The sequence below is a fragment of the Micromys minutus genome (genome assembly GCF_963924665.1).
Source record: "Micromys minutus genome assembly, chromosome: 16".
In the NCBI taxonomy this organism is placed as follows: Eukaryota; Metazoa; Chordata; class Mammalia; order Rodentia; family Muridae; genus Micromys; species Micromys minutus.
The window spans coordinates 30,073,839-30,093,152 of NC_137985.1; the positions used below are offsets into that span (position 1 = coordinate 30,073,839).

Below are 19,314 nucleotides of genomic sequence, written 5' to 3' on the forward strand. Positions count from 1 at the left end.
CATGAAGGCCATCCATGAGCACTGGTATCAGATGCAAAAATTGTCATGCAGCTCAGTCAGGTAGCCTCTTCAACTTTCCCTGTTGAATGCTGGAAAAGTGTCATTTGGAACTTCTAGCTTTTTAAAAAAGACTTACTGTAGGTCAGTTTGTATGGCCTTAGTAGATGAAAATTGTTAAATTCTAAGTTTTTCTTGTGCGTTTGATGATTCTGAACCACAATTTCTACATTGTAGAGTCCATGGACCTAATAGGAAACAATGAAACGAATTTTGCTAAGCTGAAACCAACTCCCCAGTGTCTTGTATTTTATGTCCCTGCCTGGATCCTGGCTTTTTAACCTTTTTCTTTGGAGCAGGGAAAATACGTGGATGCTCAGACATTCTTTTACAATATCATCTTGGCTGAATGTGACACTTGGGAGACTTTCCCAGTTATAGTAAAAGCGAACGCTAAGGGGAAGTAAAGTTTTTGGAAGTAAAGTTTGTTCTTTTTCTTTATTGTTTGGTTGTGGCACAAATACAGTCTCTAGATTGATATGTTCTGCCTCTGGTCTTATCAATTATTCTCTGGTATTCTTTATATCTAAAATGGGACTGGGGATATTGCTTTTCATCTCTTGGTTATGTGAGTGTGGGGTTTCAAGCTTTGTGGGCTTTGAGTAATCAGTACCATCTTGGACAGTTGTTAACAATTTCTGTTTGGTAGTGCTGGCTAAGACAGAGGTCAGTCTTGAAACATTTCACCATGTCTAATTTGTGTTATTTTGGTGTAGATCATCAAAATACTCATTAACTGCTTAGTGACATGGTTTAAAATGATTGAGAAGAAAGGGGAAAGTAGATATCCTTAGGGCTCAAAGTTGCCCCTCCTCCTCTGGAGAAAGCTGAGTTGTAATCACTGCCCAGTGCAGCTCCCAGAGCGAGGTGTGAGGCTGTTTATTTTCACTCCAGAGATGTATATACTACGGAAGGAAAACTCTGGCCTGGCTTAACCTAAGCAAGTCATTACTTATCTACCATCTGGCAGGCAATTTGATTAAGGCTGACAGAGCTCATATAATATCAGAACCAGACCCTCCTGGTGATTGATGATGCTGGTCTGTGATGGTTTTGCTTTTTTAATTTAAAAAGAAAAAGAAAACTGAACAAGGTTGAATGCTAATTCTAATTCCTATTTGCCAAGTATAAACTGTCTGATATTATTTTGTCTATACTAACATGCATTAATATGTATGGCGTATCTTAGGTGACAGATGGTTTTAGAACAGCAGTGTCTTAGTTTTCAGTCTGCAGGTAGCTTGACTGTATACTCTGGTACTGGAGGTCAGCCTGGAGCCTCGTGCATGGTACATTTGTGTGTTGCTCTTCATGTATCCCTGGCCCTTTACTTAAGGTCCTGCTTTCTAGCATAACACCTTTATCGTGGGTTGCTTTGATATTATATGTTCCTTAGTATAATGGGATTAACTTACAAAAGAAAAAAACTTAATAAAATTAAAGCATTTTGGAAATGTTTGGCTTTAATGCATTTTCGACTCTTTGTTTTCCAGTTATAAGAAACCAGTTTGACCTTTGTAGTATCGTATCTGGGCCATGAGCGTAGCTGTTGGCTTCTGTTCCATGTCTCATTCCTATTGACATGGTGTGACGAGAATATGCCAGAAGTTCTACCTGCATTTTTCTGTGCAGAGCCTTGGGTCCAGGCCCATTCCCCAGCCCCCACTGCACACAGCAATCCAGGCATGCGTGCTTGTAGGGAAGCAGAGTCATTTTTTGTAGTGGTATTGAATTGACTCTGGAGAAAACATTGTACCACAATTCTACCAATGCACAGGGTTTAAGATACCCACTTGGGGTCTATAAAAGAGAGGATAAAGCTTGGCTATATTGCATTTATAGAGTTTTTGTAGGGATGCAGTCTTGTGGCTTTGGAGTTAGGCAGCATTTACAAGATTATTTTAGCTTTTATAAACTATGCACGCCTTGTGTTTTTTTTAAATAAAATTCTTGCTTCCTCTCCTATCATTATTCCCAACCCAAAGCTGTGAAGATGTGTGGTAGCTCCACCCCTCCATCTATAACCCACACTTACCCCTGGGAAGGTGCCATAAAAACCGACTGGGAACGACTGACCAAAACAGTTGAGTCTTTCTCTTGTAGCTCTGATCTAAATACAGTATTTTTAAATCCTAATTTCATACCCACTAATGAAGATCTAGTTTATTTATGTAAACAAACCAACAAGCTGGTGCTGCCTGCCTTGGCAGAAAACAACTAAGTCCTCACTCGTAAGTCAGGTTGGGATTATGGAAGACTATTTCGTAAACGTGCTTGGTTTTCCAGAGACATTTTCCACGTTCAAGACCGAAAAGCAGGTGTTAGTGAATAGTCCAACCTGATAATTATAGGCACATTCTAGTCACACGGTGTCCATAGGAATGAGACATTTACTGTGTTTGGAATTTTATATGTTAGTTACTGTTCTTTTGGGTACTGATGCCCCTACTCCAGAGATCTTGCTGCTCTGTGACTGTGGCTGTATAGTTCATATTGGAAACCAGGTCCTTGTGTGTGATACATAAAATCCTGCTTTTCACCTCGTACTGATGATCCTTATCATCGATATCTACATAAAGATCATCATACATGCTCTGAGAGGATTTGGCTACAGGGCCTTGGGAGCAATCCTAATGCTGAGGTTTCCATATGTCCACTGCTTTTTCTGAGCCTCCTGGCGACTGTTCTGTAGACTAGTGATTCAGATGCTTCATTGTTGAGTCTCTGGCCTTGGAGTTTTCTTCAGTGCTGTGTCATATGCTTTGCTAATGAATCCTCTTGATATCTCTCTTAAATTGTATACATTGAGAATGTTGGCTGCGAGTTCTTAAAGACTGATATGAAATAGGTAAGTAAACCCTGGCATAAAAATAAGTAATGAAGAACATATAGATCCTCATGAGGAGACATAAGTCAGTGCTGAGGTGCAGAGCATTAACACAGATTCTCCAAAGCAGCTAGCTCGCTGATAGCGTTCCACCATTTTTACATTCTAGTTGGCTTAGTACACCTTTTTTAAATCCACAGGGAATCGGTAGTTTGTCAAGTAACCATTTCCTGCATTGTACGCTTATTCATGTATAAAGTATATGAAGACCTACTTTGTGACAGTTTCTTTCCCGAATTGGACTTTAGAGTAGTGAGCAGAACAGCTAGAAATTCCCCTAGCTTGGAGCTGACAGGGGGGTTAAATGGGCCCACTAGAAAATGGCTTTTAAAAACATTATCTTTAGAGCTGGTTCATGTACAGGTGAGTGGAAGGGATAAGGATTTTTGACATCCTCTCATCCCCAAATAATCTAGCCTAGGTCCTTCCTTCCTCTTGCAGTGTGGCAGGTCAGGTAAAGCCAGGGCCGTGCATCCCCTCTGAGACCTCTGTTCCCCTACAATTTTTCCATGTGGGAAGTCAGATGAAAACAAAGGTTTAAAAACCGGAAATTTCAGATCAGTGTGTAGGGAGATTATGAGGGTAGTGGGGCTTATTTAAGTTGAATGTAGGGTCCAGTGTGGTAAATGTCCTGCCTTTGAACCTCCAGCTTCCCTGAAGGATGCTGGGAAAGGTAAGCATGAAAGTGAAGGATGCGCTTAGGTATGGATGGCTCTTTGTGAATAGCAGTTGGTGCCAACATGGAGGTGAAGGCATGTGTGTGTAGGAGAGACCGGGTGTCCTGTTTCATAAAGAGTGGCATCAAGCTGTTAAATTTATAGTCATTTAAGGCAGCGAACACCCAAGTTTTTAGCTCTTTCTTAGCACTGGTCTTGAAGCCAGCTTGGTTTTTTGCAATAAGTTTATACTGACCTGGAATAAAAATGAGAAACAGAACAGAGAGTCAAGACATAAAATGATTACTTCTGAAGCTGTGTTCACTGCGAAATTACTTCCCGTTTGTTTTTTTTTTTTTTTTTTTTTTTTTTTTGTCTTGTTTGAATGAAACAATAATAACAAAACATCCGTGCTTAGTTAGAAAAAATAATAATCTTGCCTGGCAGATTTTGGCATTCATACACAGGTTTAAACACCTTGCCCCTATCCCCTCTCTCTTCACCTTCATCTCCAGGGCTGTGGATTGAACCCATGGCCATGTTTATATTAGGCAGCTGACCTGAAACTGAGCCACAATCCCAGCATCAGAGTATCTCCTTTTTAATCTGGCAGGTGTTGGCTGGCATGTAAATTCAGCAAGCCATCAACACATTTGCTGGTGTTAGGATGTGGCTTCTTTGCTGTTCCGTAGGCTGTGCATTTGTCTGAAGATGCCTGTCAAGTCAGTATGATGCCTTTGTGTCATGTTTGGTTCTGCCTGGCTCCACATTTCAGTTGCTTCTTATCCTCCGCCAGCAGAAACGGGGATACCTCTGCTAGTTTTAATGGCATGCTGATTGTTCTGTATCCCGAGGTTAGGAGGCAAGCTCCTAAAAAGCTTCTCTCTATAAAATAGTTGCTTTTTAGATGTTTTATTAGTACTGCTGCTGGTTATTTTAATTAGCAGTATGTTTTATTTGCACCTCCAGGTCGTTTGAGCCAAGATTGTAATTCAGATAAACAAAACAATATCTGATGTTTTGGAACACCCACACCTGCCATCTGGACTTCGCCCCTGAGCTGGTTATGTTGGCAATGAATCGAGCGGAAAGGAGGCGGTTATGTGGCATGATGCGATGCCTCAAATGTAGATTCCTGGAGTGCTTGATATCGGAGTGTTTTTCTCCCCTACCCTTCATTTTGAAAACTATCATCTTTTTTCAAGATTTATTTATTTTATGTGAGTACACTGTAGCTGTCTTCAGACACACCAGAAGAGGGCATCAGATCCCATTACAGATGGCTGTGAGCCACCATGTGGTTGCTGGGACTTGAACTCAGGACCTCTGGAAGAACAGTCAGTGCTCTTAACCACTGAGCCATCTCTCCAGCTCATTTTTATTTCCTTTATTAGCATGTATTAGTTGTATTAGTTGCATATATTTATGTGGGTCGGGGTGGAATTTCTATACAGGCATGTGGCATGCATGAATTAAATCCAGTTTGCTTCCTCCTACCTGAGCAGTTTTCAAATGGGTAATATTTTCTTTATTTAGTAATTTTCTTTTTAAGGATAACTTCTGAGTCCCAAAAAGAACTTTGTTTTCACTATATACACATTTCTGACAGTGTTTGCAGAATTCCATGGATGCCTCACTGACAGTTTAACTGTGAAGTGGTGGGTACCTCTTACAGAACAAGGGTTTACCAGGCAAATTTCTACAAGGTTTTTGTTTTTGAGTATAACGTGAAGGGGTATCCTTTATTTAAGCCCTTACAAGGAAACCGTGAACCTCATGTCTCATACTTAATAAATAGCAATTATTTATTTCCTGAGTAGACACATAAACTCTCTGCCTTGTTCGTGGAAGCCCTGCACTTCGGTTTTAGGGCTGAAGTTTTTCTGTCTTTGGCTTGCTGGGCATTTGCTTGGGAAAGATGAGGCAAGGTTCATGTGACAGGTCAGAGTTACATGGCAGGCTTTCTTGTTCTCTTTCCTTTAGGTAGAGCAGTTACAAAATGTTACAGAATTCTGAGGCTGGAGAAATTATGGAGGTTTTGTTGTTGTTGTTTTTTTTTTTTTTTCTCTTTTTCTTTTCTTTTCTTTTTTCTTGCAGAGAGAACTCCTGTCCTATTAGGTTAGGGAATGTTCCCTCTGAACATCATTTAAAAGATAAATGTAAGTAGTGATGCATGCTTATGGGTGTACACGCTGTGGCATGGCTGTGGAGGTCTAAGGACAGCTCTGTGGGTGGCTACCTCCTTCCACCTGTATTCAGGTGCCAGTACTTGAACTCAGTGGTCTGGCTGTGTAGCAACTGCCTTCATTCACTGAGCCATGGTACTGTTCGCTGCCTGGACATGCCTTTGTTCTTTTGTTTAAAAATGTTTTACTGCATTTATTTAATTATCTGGGGAGAGAGAGAGAGAGAGAGAGAGAGAGAGAGAGAGAGAGAGGGAGGGAGGGAGGGAGGGAGGGAGGGAGGGAGAGAGAGAGAGAGAGAGAGAGAGAGAGAGAGAGAGAGAGAGAGAGAGAGAGAGAGAGAGAGAGAGAACCTGTGATCAAATTCAGGTTGTCAGGCTGGGTGGCAGGTACCCTTTTCCTTCTGAGCCATCTTGCCAATCCCTGTGTGCACATAATTAAGGAAAGGGAAATACACCAGCTTAGTCTGTCAACCAATAATTTTGTTTAAAAATCTTTACAAATGAAATTCTGTTCTTTTGATTTTTTTTTAAATAATAAAAACCTTTGAAATTCCTGATTATGTAAAAGTGTTAATGTGAGACACGTAACGTTTTAGGAAACGGGGTCTCTATTATTTATGCCTATCAATATATTGCTCCATTCTTTAGCCATCTGTTGGCTATAGACACTTGATGTGGCTTAAATGTATGCCCAGAGTAGCGCTGAGCAAGGCTCGCTAATGAGTGGTTAGATGGTGTGAAAGCTGGGCCGCCACGAATGGACTGATGCCACCCAAGGTCTGAGTTATCCTCACATCTGTTGCTCCTCTGCTTTTCCTGCCTTTTGTCATGGAACGCTACAGCACAGAGCCCACCAGATACCGAACTGCTCTCTTGGCCTTTCTGCCCTTTATCACCGTGAGAGCCCAGGAATTATTGAAAATTTGTTAGAGAATTTAAAACATTTAAATGGAGTGTGTGTGTGTGTACATGATGTATTCGGACCAGGCCACACATGTCATGGTCTGCATGTGGAGGTCAGAGAACAGCTCTCTGGAGTCTGTTCTCTTTGAATCTTTACACTGGTTCTGGGGACTGATCAAATGTAAGGTGTCATGTTTGTGCATACCTTTGTGGATAGAACCATCTCTCCCATGCTGGCCGTCTTTGTGGTTTTTAGTCTACAAATTACAACCCATTCATACTTGTCCTTAAAATAATGCTTTATATCAAGAGATATTGGAAAAGTTAAATTATCCAATGTACAGCTTTCTTGCTATTCCCACCCCTAACAAAAAAAAAAAAAAAAAAGGAAAAAAAGGAAAAAAAAATCTTTGTGAGTTAAAAGAAAAAATCGCTACAAAACAAAACCCCCACATGTTATACATGAAAGTCAACCACGACAAGAAGTGTCAGAACCCACAAGACTTTCTTTGTATAGTGACATGTGAAAGTGTGTTCTACAAAATAAGGTAGCCTGACCCAGTACTAAACTACTATGAAATACCAGTAATGGATGCTAATTTAAAAATGTTATTTACTCTCATATTGCTGTTACTGTTCCAAGGAACTTGGAGTTTATCATGTACTGATTATAGTTTGTTAAAACTCTTTCTATTCTTGATTTTTTGAAATATCCACTAATAAAAATATTGGGTTGTGATATCGAAGTTGAGACTCTGTGGGGTTAAACTGAGGGATAGTGATGAGGATGATTTTTGTGCCTCATTCATACATTGATGGTGAGAATTCGTAGAGAATTTTAAGAAACGTTTTGCACCATGCAGCATCATCGTCCTCCACGCTGGCTCGAGTATCTGTGTCTGTGCGTACACACACATGTCTTGTCTCTGTATCCAGGTGCGTTTCTTCTGGCTCCCTTGTTTACTGGTACCCAATGTATTGTTACAATGCAGTAGCCCCTGGTTGGTATAGGTTGAGTCTAAGAGAGTCGTTCCAGCAAATTATGCCTCATTTCTTACAGACAGGCTGGTCCTGTCTCACTGATGAACTTTCAGGCTTTTCTGGTTGGATAAGCACTTCATGCTATGTATAAAGTGCTATATTTACAAAGACACTGTAAACTTAACTGACCTGACTTCCTATTTTCTTGTTCATCAGGACATGGTAGCTTGATCATTATTTTGTCCTTAACTGCCTGAGGTGATAAAAGGTTTTCTTCAGTGCAGATTTTCTTGGTGTGGATCACTGTGCTTTTGTATGTTTTGGCCTATCAGTCTCGTTGGGCTCCTTGTGTACTGAATAGGTGGTAATCTGCGGTTGACTTGAGTGTCAACTTTTGAATGAGCCTGGTGAGCTCTATTATCAGGGCACAGCTGCTTGTCCAAGGTAGAATGGCGGGTTTGATGAAGCTGCGTCTGACCTAATTCTTGTCACTAAACGGAGCAAAGGAATCTAGGCGTCTTCAGTTCTTTTTGCATAGCAAAGTTTAAAGAGGAAAGAGAAACCCAGAAACTAAGATCAGTATGTTCTAGATTCCAGAAAACATAACTCAACAGGTAGAGAGGTAGAAAAGTTACCACGACAGATCTGTTATCCACAGGCACTGACCTGAGTTTTCTAAGAGTTCTGATTCCCCCCTCACCTGCCAGTGCTTTGTCTGGATACATTAGTATATACTTTATGGAAATTAGTTTCCCCTTAAGCCCCCTTTTCCACATTATTAAAATACAATTTAAAACTAACCTAGTGAGGGTCTTGTTTTATAACTGCAAGGGAAATTCTTGGCTTGGTGTGTCATTTGGTCTAAGTGAAGCTCTGGCTTTTAAACAACAGTATTAATAATATTACCTAAGCATCTCTTTTCCAACTCTTTCCCTGTTCTTCCTCCTCATCCCCGACAAAGGAGGCTAGCCAAGTGTCTGATGGCAGTATTACAGCTCCACTCTAGTCTGTTCTAGTTTAGCTAGTTTTTACCGAACTTAAAAAAAAAACTTCTCTTTGAGCATTTGTTTTGCGGTTACCGTAATTCTGTTCCTTTTTCCCACGAAGCTAATGCCAACAATAAACTTGAAAATCCACTGAGCGGTGCACTTAAGGCAAGGGTCGACTCTACAGTTTTGCACAGCAGTTCCTTGAAATTTGCTGTATTTTCACCGGTCTTTCCTGAGTTGCTTTTTATCATTTCACCATTTGTACGAAGCCATGCTTGTGAGTATTCGTAACTCTCCTGCACAGTTCGTGATGGTCGCCAGAGTTATCCAGACTCCACGATTCTTGGTTTCCTGTGCTCAAGAGTAGGAAGGAGTCATCTGTTAGAAAGAGGGAAAGGAACTCTTGATGTGTCTTTTTAAAAAACACACAAATATTGTGAATAGAGCATAAGCCTGCTCTCAGAGCTTTTTTTGGTGTCTAATGAGGACCACATTGACGCCTGTTGCAGCTGGCTGCTCCTAGCTGTTGCCTTTTTTTTTTTCACTGTGACCCTTGATCCTCGTGACCTTTCCCGGGGTTAGTCCTAGGCCCTTTCTATTGTGTCGGTGCTGGAGTGGCTCATGTGGAGTTGATTATTTCTTTGCTCACTTGGCCTCTTTGGTGCCATTGGCTCCTACGTCACTTCCATTTCCCTCCCTCTACTCTTCCTGATCCTCAGAGGAAGGAGACACTTCTGCGGGCAGCAGGGTTGTTGGCTTGTATGCTTGGCTGGCTGAACCGAGACAGACACAGGGGAGGTTGGGGAAAGGCTGCAGAATCTGTGGGTACCAGCCTTTAAGAAGAAGGTTGATCTGAATGATGGCAAGGTCCTGAATAAGTGTGCAAATGCCACTGTCTGCGTGCACACTGAATTCGTCGCTCACTGAGAGAGCAGGACTCCAGAGTTAGTAGCTTGGAACCTTCCTGTGAGATTGGCAGATTCCTTCTCCCGCCCCCAGGCTATGCGGCAAGTCACAGAATAGGTACCTCGTTATCTGTGGCACATAACTGCTTTAAGGGATGCTTTAGTTTGTAAGTGTGTTTCCTCTCCCCGCCCCATGCCAACCAGAATGGCAGACTATTAGATAATGCATTTGTTGGGACTAAATTGATGGCACTTTCTTTGCTTCTTCTTGCCTTTCCCCCCTTCCCACAGTCCCTGTTGTAAGATTACTGAAAGGTGAATACCAGCTGTTGTCTCATTTTGGGAGCCCCATGTACACAGTGAGGACACTGACCCAGCAAAGCCTTTAGTACTTATGAAGGAGTGACAGTCTGGGGATGTGGGACATGCTTGATTACCTCGATCATGGCACCTTTTGGAGGTACATGAGAGGTGTGAGGAGGGTTGAGGTTGATTTAGTGGCATTTCAAGCCTCTTCAATCTCATCCCTGGATAATCGGTCCTGCCTCCCCCTCTTTAAGTTCTCCCAGCAGCAGCTTTGTTGAGATGGTAGTCTTGAATGAGGAGTTCCTGCTTCATCAGATGGGGAGCCTCAGACTCAGCCCACTGTACCCTCCTTTGTTGAGGCCAGCAGTTCTGTTTGCTGTTGACCCCCTCATTTCTGCCTTGCTCCACAAGTATAATCAGCTGTCTTAGACCCCCACGCATGTCCCACTCCACATCTCCATAGATGTACTCCATCCCTTAGCACCTTCTGGACAAAGGCCCTGCTGTTTCATGGATTTCCTGTATGAGAAAATGCAGGCCATCTACACAGTCACTTTGCAGTCAGAGATGTAGACTGTCATTCTGGTTCCTTCTTTCTTGTCAAAGCAGGAAACAGGAAGTAGATAGACAGATGGATTCCGTTGATGTCTGAGCTGTGCATTTTCTCCCAGACCGGATCGTTTGTGAACTTCATCCTGACAATTTTACCGTCCATGTCATTTAAATATGTCCAGATGTTAGGGGCAGTTTCTCTTTCATACCTGCCTCCTGACTTGTCTTCAGACATTCTCCACATTGCAGTGTAGATGGTATTTCACAGGTGCATGTCTGAGCATACCCTGTCCAGTAGAAAATAGTCCTGTCAGGATGAAAGCCAAATACCATGATGTGATGTGGTGTGTGTGTGTGTGATGCTCTAGTTTCTGTGTACCTCTTCCTCTCTGAATATAATAACCCCATGCTCCAGCCCATATTCTCTTCCTCTGTATATGTAGATTCTGTGCACCCGATGTCTCTCCTTTCTGCTTAGAATCTGTTTCTTCCTTTTCCTCCCACTTCACCATTCTCCTGACTGCATTCCCTAATTTATTACTTTGACTTCATCTAATATATTCAATCTTTCTGTGACGAGACACAGTCCCCTTATTTATGCAGCCTAGGCTGACCTTGAACCTGCAGCATTTCTCCTGCCTTCTCTGAGAAGTCCTAATTCTGGGTCTAGGTGAAATAAGCCTCCTGCCCTTCCTGTGTTACCTGAACAGGTGATTCTGTTGCTCATCTGTCTCCCCTTTAGTGTCTTTATGTGTTGATTATATTGCCCAGCTGTTTCTCCGCACTTAACTAACTGCTTTACACCCTGAAAACTTTTATTTTTTTATAAACTCAGTCACTTATTGAAAGTGGTCTTCACTGATTATAGTGGAAACATCGTATTAGGCTCCATCCCAATAAAAGCCAGATTTCACAGATAACAAAAAAACCAAAAAAAAAAAAAAAAAAAAAAAAAAAGAAAAGAAAAAGAAAAAAAGAAAAAAACAAAACAAAAAAACCAAACACAACAACAAAAACAAAAACAAAACAAAACAAAAAAACAAAGAAACCAAAACATATCTATCTACTAGGCACTGAAAATCGATTTGTACAGGTGATAGACAATGAGGACTATGAAGAAGTTCTTTGAATGTTTTTGTTTGTTTGTTTGTAATGACTTTTAGCTTGTGTTTCTAGGTCACTTAGAGTGATAGCAGAAAGAAAAGACAGTAGATGAAATATGACTGTTTCATGACTCTTAGTATTGGGGCCATGCATCTGGACAGTTAGAACTCTCACTGCCTTCCTACTTGGCACTACTCACAAAGCACTGCTTTGGAGACCGTCTAGTCAACACGCAATTCCGTTTTTAGTATGATGCTTATGATGAGACCTATCTTAAACTGGTTGTTTCTTTAAAGATGCAGTTCTAAGACATGACTTTTTGAAGGTTTTTCTTTTTTTTCTTTTTCTTTTTCTTTTTTTTTTTTTTTTGCCTTAGCCTCTTCAAAGATACAGTGCACAGAAAGAAACCATCCACAAAGTGGAAAAGCTGTTCAACAGCCACTGTGGAAAAATTACTATCTGAACAGGTTGTTGTGGCGCAAGCTTTTAATCTCTGTATTCGAGAGGCAGAGGCAGGCAAATCTCTGAGTTTGAGGCCAGCCTGGTCTACAAGGGCAAATTCCAGGACAGCCAAGGCTACCCAGAGATGTCCTGTGTGTTAACTAATCAACCACAGGACCTTCTGCTACAAGAGAAGGATTCTGGGAAAACTTTGTATAGGAAATGATGTCAGATTCTTCGCTAAATTATTTAAATATTCTGAATGAAGAAAAGTTTGACAGAAGACTCAGAGTTGTATATGACTAATATGTAGGTAGTTAAATATGGTCTTTTGTTTGTTTTTTAAATGTCCTGTGTTTGAATTCTTTGTAACTGTACTGGATTAATCTTCTAGCACTTAACAAAGGTTTTCCCTTCAGCATATTCTAGATTTTGGTTAATGCAGACAAATATAGTTTTTGTCTCAACAGTTGAAAAATGTCACATTTTGAAACTGGTTGATAAATAGGAATCAGTTCTCTATTTAAGATCACCTTTCATGAAGAATAAGATTCCTTTAAAATGCAAACTAACTTCAAGAGTTTCCTATCGTGAAGAACTGCACTGATCCCAAAGACAAGTTTTTATTCATAATTAGGGCAAGAAAGGGGGTGGTCATTCAGAAAGAGCCTTGGTCAGCCTTGGGGGACTTGGGGTGTGCTGGGGAGTGGGTGATTCAGAAAGAGCCGGTCAGCCTTCGGAAAGCAGAAGCGACGCTTCAAAAACAAAGTAATCAAATCTAAAAACTCAGGAAGGGCTTTCCCCACAGGACCATTCTGGCAGCATGTTGAAGGGGGTTATAAAAGCAGTAAGTTCACAACCTGAGCAGTGAGTTAAGCAAACTTTAGGGAAGTATTTCCTCTCTGGGCTGAGATGAGGCTTACCTTTAGCCCCCTGCTGCTAGAAGACCCCAGCTGAACCCAGCACGGCACAGAATCCATGGCTGTTATACACACAATCACCTGCGTGGAGGAAAGGGAAAGGCTTAAATCTCTGCCACTTAGGATACAACAGCTCTTCCTTGAACCTCAAGCTCCAAGGAGCAGAAAGAACTGTGCTTAATGGTGTGGAGCCCGTCTGTAGTTTGGAGGAAAGAGAAAGAGAGGCAGAGAAACGGGCCTGCTTCTTGGAGCCGCTCAACTTTCTTTTTGGTAATCTGAAGTCTGTGGGAGCACCTTAACTACCAGAGCCTTTCGTGGGAGCACAGTGACTATGAAGCGTCTTTTCAGAACTGCTTCTGAAAAGTGGAAGGGTGTGATCACAGCTGGACATATGGAAGTGATTGAAGGACGTTCTCATGGTCAATCAGTTCCTTCTGAGACCAGTGAGTTAGAGAAGCCTTAGCAGGTGTGTGTGTGTGTGTTTGCGAGTGCAAGTGTATGCATGTGCATTGCCTAATCAAGTGAGTCTATTTTATTGCCTCTTTAAGTTACAAGTATAGCTGCATGTACTTCTATTTTATTTTTGATGGACAGACAAAAATAAAAACAGAATGGGAGGGAGATTATATTCTTGGACAGCAGTTAGAAGTTTTGAGTGCCAGAAAATTTTGCATATAATTTTATTTTTGGAGATAAATAAATAAAATAAATTTAGGAAATACATGTTATAAATTAAAACTACACAGTAACTCTAGTGATTTCTTGCCCTCCCTTTGGATGTTTTTATGATTAAAAAGGCAGATTTTTATCATGTAAGGTCAAAGGTCAACAGGCTGATGACTATGTACTTCAGTGAGTTGATCAATTATATTTTATATCCACATATGGCTTAGAAAGTACATGGGTCTGCACCTTAAACTGAGGAGAAAATTATCTAACTGTGCAGATGGTGGTTGTTAGGAATGGTGCTGGACTCTGGCTTCTTTTGAGAAAAACACTTTGATGATATGTATTTTAAAAAAATTGGGGGGGCTGGAGAGATGCAGAGGTTAAGAGCACTGTGTTCTTCCAGAGGTCCTGAGTTCAACTTCCAGCAGCCACATGGTGGCTCACAGCCATCTGTAACGAGAGCCAGAACTCTCTTCTGACCTGCAGACATACATGCAGGCAAAACACTGTGTATACATTAAATAAGTAGATCTTAAAAAAAACTTAGCTAAAATGTCCATATCTGTGATGTGGGAATTCCACTTCCAAGAGTGTATGTAACCTTAGGACACATAATTAAAAGAGTATCTAAAGACTTATGGACAATATTTACTCATATGCACGAGATATATGTGTATAATATGACTCAGGTAACTAAGTGTGTGTAACCTAAAAGTTAGTTTTTATTAAAGTAACTTTATTTAAATGTTAAAGTTTTCAAAAGGGATAATTTAGCTATATTTAGTGTATCTACTCAACAGTATGTGGTGGTTTGAAAGAAAATGCACCCCCCCAGGCTTATCAGCAGTGGCATTATTGGGAGGATTAGGAAACCCTCTCTGGTCTTGGAGTAGGTGTGGCCTTGTCAGAGGAAGTGCGTCATTGGAGGTGGGTTCTGAGGTCTCAGAAACTCAAGCCAGTTCCAGTGTCTTGATCTCTCTCACCTGCTGCCTGCCAATTCGGAGATAGCTAGCTCTCTGGGCGCCACGCCTGCCTGCACACTCCCGAGCTTCCCCACATAAGGATAACGGACTAGATCCCTGAACTGTAAGCCAGCAGCAGTAAAATAAACAGTTTGTTTTTTGTCTTGTTTTTTAGCAAGAGTTGCCGTGGTGGTCACGTGTCTCTTCACAGAAATAGAAACGCTAACCAAGCCAGAGTATCTACAGGTGTTACAAATAATGTTCATGAAAGGCTTTTGGCAAGAAGAAAGATCACTACATAAGAAATTATTAAAAGTTTAAAGCTATTATGCATTATGATCTCAGTTATGTTTGCACATATGAGGAGGACTGGGAGGGTGAGTGTCGGAATGCTGCTGTGTTATCACCGCTTGCTGGGATGTTCATTTTTGTTTGCCTTATCCCTTTTGTATATCCCAAAATACTCTATACTGAATGGTTGTGTATGGGTGCTTTAAATGAGTATTTATAGAAGCTTTCTCTTAACAGTTTCCTTTTTATAGAACTAACCTACTCACTGTCAATCATGTGAAGAAAAGACACGAATACATTTTGTTTAACACAGCATTTATGTTAATTCGGGGTGTTTTTGAAAGGTGTTAAATGAGATAAGTGCTGAAGTTAAACAATAGTATGATTTTAATCAGAATTCTCTTCCATCTGATATGATTGAAGTCTGAATTCTGGTTTTAATTTCTACAGGGAAATTCCTGATGATGTAGAGGTCAAAGAACCTTAAGCAAATGATGTTCAAGAGGTGTGTGGTGGAGGGAGGTGTGCTCTTTCCCTGGGCTTCCATCCTGTTGGTCACTATTTCCTTTCAGCAGAGAGGGTGAGGGGAGGCTGGGACAACAGACTATGTTGTTAGGAGAATGAGGGATGCTTTCTAGCCAAGACAAATGTAAATGTCTGTAGGTGACAGAGATGACATCATGGTAAGGCCACTTGTGTGCAGCATGGCAGGAGGAATGCAGGGGAAATGTGTGTGTGTGTGTGTGTGTGTGTGTGTGTGTGTGTTGTGGTGGATGGAGGGAGGGGAGAAGGAGAGGGGCAGAAACAGTAATAATGGTAGTAATGCTAATATTAAGGGTATTATATTTTGTCATATTGTAACATGGCATTGGGTGATTTTTGTCCTCTGCTGCTCATGGGTCTCTGGTTTGTACTGGTCTCACCTTCTGTGTGGTGAGTGATGTTTCATGGTGAGGCTGAAGTGAGAGTCCGTTGCTTCTCTCTTCAAGTCACCTGGCCTTCATCCTGAGCTGTGTACACACAGAAGTCAAGCCCATAGATGTTCAGAAAGTGCCTCTTGTGGACACTGAGTCTCTAACTTCCAAAATCACCTGAGATCGTGGTAAAAGCAACCTCATGGCCAGGCATGATGGATCAAGCCTGTAGTCTGATCATCAAGAAGGTAGAGGTAGGAGGATAATGGCAAGTTTGAAGCTAGCCTGGGTTACATAGTTAGAGGCTAGCCACCAGTACACAGTGAAACCTTGTTTAAAAGAAGGCTTTATCAGGGGAGCCTCCATGTGACCGTATTTAGGTAGAAATAATAAGCTGTGAAACTTTTAAGAGCTGCTATAAATTAGGTCATGTGCCAGGGTTAAAGTTCACCGTAAAGTCCGTGTCGCTGCCTTTTAATAAATAAATAGTTGAAGAAAGACTTGGCAAAAGGAAGAAACAGTCCTCAGTGTCCACATTTTCTGTCTCCTGTTAACAAGTCACTGAGTGTTTACTTAGCCTTCATCACTGCTGTGTCTGTCCTCAGCCTTAACTAGGACAGTTCAAATAAACCAAGAGTTTTCACACAGCTGACTCCCTTCTGCCAGTACATCTGCTCCCACTTCTTAAAGGGGTCACAAGGAAAAGGATGTCAGAGACGGAAGCAGATCCCGAGTCACTCACCTGCACTCTCGATGCTTTGCTTCCTTTCACTTCCCAGTTTTTTCCATGGTGAATATGACTCTTCTTTATGTAGACGGCCATGTCCATAAACTCCTCATTGCTGAGGTATTGTTACTATAGCAGGTCATTCTGTTTTGTTTTATTCCATAGTCTATCTCCAGCCTTGGCCAAGGAGGAACACAGGGCAGGACCTGCAGAGGTTCCTGATAACCATGCCCAGGATAATGCTTAGCACAGAGGAAGGGTTTAGTGCACATTTGCTGTTTTTTTTTTTTTTTTTTTTTTTTTTTTAATTAGGCACAGGAGTGAATAAATGAGTAAAGGAACAAGCATACTTAATGCAGTGTCAGTTTTTATTAAATATGATTGCACACATGGAAGTTTCACTATATTGAAGTTGTCCTTTTGTCTTAAGGAACATGATCTAATGCTTTCTTCTGGGAAGAATTTTACAGCATTGAATAAGCTTGCTTGGCTTTAAGGAGGATGCACCACATCACCAGATATGTTCTGAAGGGTGAGAACAAAGAGGGAGTGCCCCATCTCTAGAGGACACATTGTTAAACTGATTCCTTCATTTGTATCTTCTCATTGTACTCTCTCCTACTAGAATGTAAGGTTTAAACTTACATCTGTGCTATTGTATTTCTATGTTTGTCTAGCTCTTAGGATGGTATCTACTACATAACGAATATTGAAAAACACAAAACATTTGCTTCAGGAATGAACAGTTTTGATACATATTTTTAAATTGTCTCCCAAAAGAACTCACTGATCCTATCTCTAACATCATATATGTGGTGGTTTGTCTTTATGTCCTTGCCAGTCCTGGGATTTATGGACTTCTTAAAAGTTTTCTACATGCACTCTATTGTCTCTAGCTTAAAAACAACAACAACAAAAACCAGAGAAATCGCCTTTCCCTCTGGTGACATCTGTCAGAGCCACCATCTGCAGCCAGTTTCCCAGCTGCATGGCAGAATTTGGGGAGTGTCTGTCCTTCCCTCTCCCTTTGTCTCCTGCTGTCTACATAACCTCTATTCCTATTGAGCTAGCCTCTCTTTGCTGAACCCCTCCTGTCAACATTACCGGCCTTCTGCATCACGCCCTTTGGACAGCAGCTAACCTCACTCTGTGGACTACAAGAGACAGCTTCCTCCTGGGTTTGTCCCATTTGTTACGTCTTTGCATCCCTCTTGCTCCTTCCCAATTCAATCTTTAAAGGTTCTTGTTCTTCAAGCATATTCTACGTAGAAAAGACTTGAGATGGTGTCCGATTTTCTTAACGTCTGAAATCTACATTTCCAGCTCTAACTTCTCCTTGTTACTCATTTAAGCAACTTTGGACCTCCTGGTAGCAGCTGGATGTCCAGTTGATAATCTAAAATGTCCCTCAGGCACACAGAGCCTCTTACTCTCTCCCTCCTTCACTTCGTACCGTGCTCTCTGGGTATTTCTGCTTTAGTAAACAGGCATTCTTTACTCTTTTATACCAACACCCAAGAGTTACCTTGGCATGGCTGTGCATCTCACACTTCATCTCCTGGCCTCCGTATTTCCTTTGGTTCTGATTTTAGATTGTGTCTTGAATAAAATCACATTTCATGTCGCCCACTGTGCCCTATCTGTCTCTCCAGGACTCAGGGTCTCTTGATGGGTTTTCCTCTTCCATTCTTGACTACTTCAGTGTGATAGCTATCAGTTCTGAGTAGTTCTCCAGTAATGAAGAATCACAGTCCCCACGAGAAGGAATAACGCCTCTAACCCTAGTTTCCTGTCTTGTCTGTATGTGGATTGAGAAGATAGGGGTCATAAGGAACATCCGATGAACTGATCAGTTTAAAGATGCCAAGGGTTCTCAGGGTTTAAGTTTTCTTTCTTTTTTTCAATGTTTTCCAGTAAGCTGAGGCCTGGGCTTTCTCCAAACGTCTTCCCAGCATACTTCTGTAATTGGGCGATATGCATCCAGACCTCAGATCCTTATGGACACTGCTGTATGTTCTTGTGATTCTGTGTTCTGTGAGCTCAGGTAAGAGGACAGTGATGGGGTTGGAGCTGAAGCCTTTCCTCTTCTTAATCTTTTTGCCTTATATAATTCATTGCACAGCATTTATTACCTGTTTACAAAGAAATGCAGGGTCCTGGCATAGACACTCACATCTTTAATCCCAGCACTTGGGAGGCAGAGGTAGGCAGATATTTGTGAGTTCAAGGCCAGCCTGGTCCACCAATCAAGACTAGGGCAGTCAGGGTTCTTTTACAGAGAAATCCTGCCTCAAAAAATGGGGTGGGGAGAGATGGACCTATTAATTTTTTATAAGCGTTAAGAACTACCACATATAGAAATGAGAGACTGTCTTGGTTATAGATGCAGATGAAACATATTTAATGTATTTTTTTCTCTGCTTTCTGACCCTTCCTCCTTCTCTCTCCTTTTTATACCTGGGAATGTTCCATTGTAGACTTGGCACCTTATTTTATTTCTGAGCCGCTCTCTGCTGTCCAGAAGCTTGGAAGACCTGTGGTCCTACATTGTTCTGCTAAACCTGTTACTGCCCGGATCTCATGGTTGCATAATGGAAAACGATTGGACAGAAACACAGAACAGATAAAGATTCATAGGGGGACTTTGACCATTCTGTCTCTTAACCCTTCCCTTTCTGGTTGCTACCGGTGCATTGCCAACAACAGCGTTGGTGCCGTTGTGAGTGGCCCCGCAACAGTGTCTGCTGCAGGTGAGTCTAGTTTAAATCTTTTGATCTGTTGTTTTCCTTAAAATCTGTGGACTTTCTATTCCGTGCTGCATTTTTTTCAATACTGGGAAAACTTGGGTACCACTATGAGACATGC

The 19,314-nt window shown here is 41.4% G+C and overlaps 1 protein-coding gene across 1 annotated transcript in view; it reads left to right on the forward strand.

The window, feature by feature from the left end:
* CDON (cell adhesion associated, oncogene regulated) overlaps positions 1-19,314 on the forward strand; it is an 81,547-nt gene that overhangs the window by 12,380 nt on the left and 49,853 nt on the right. The window contains exons 2-3 of the mRNA XM_080929657.1: positions 18,364-18,493; positions 18,927-19,199. Coding sequence (XP_080785783.1) covers positions 18,424-18,493; positions 18,927-19,199 — 343 coding nt within the window. The 5' untranslated portion in view covers positions 18,364-18,423. The remainder of the gene's footprint in view (positions 1-18,363; positions 18,494-18,926; positions 19,200-19,314) is intronic.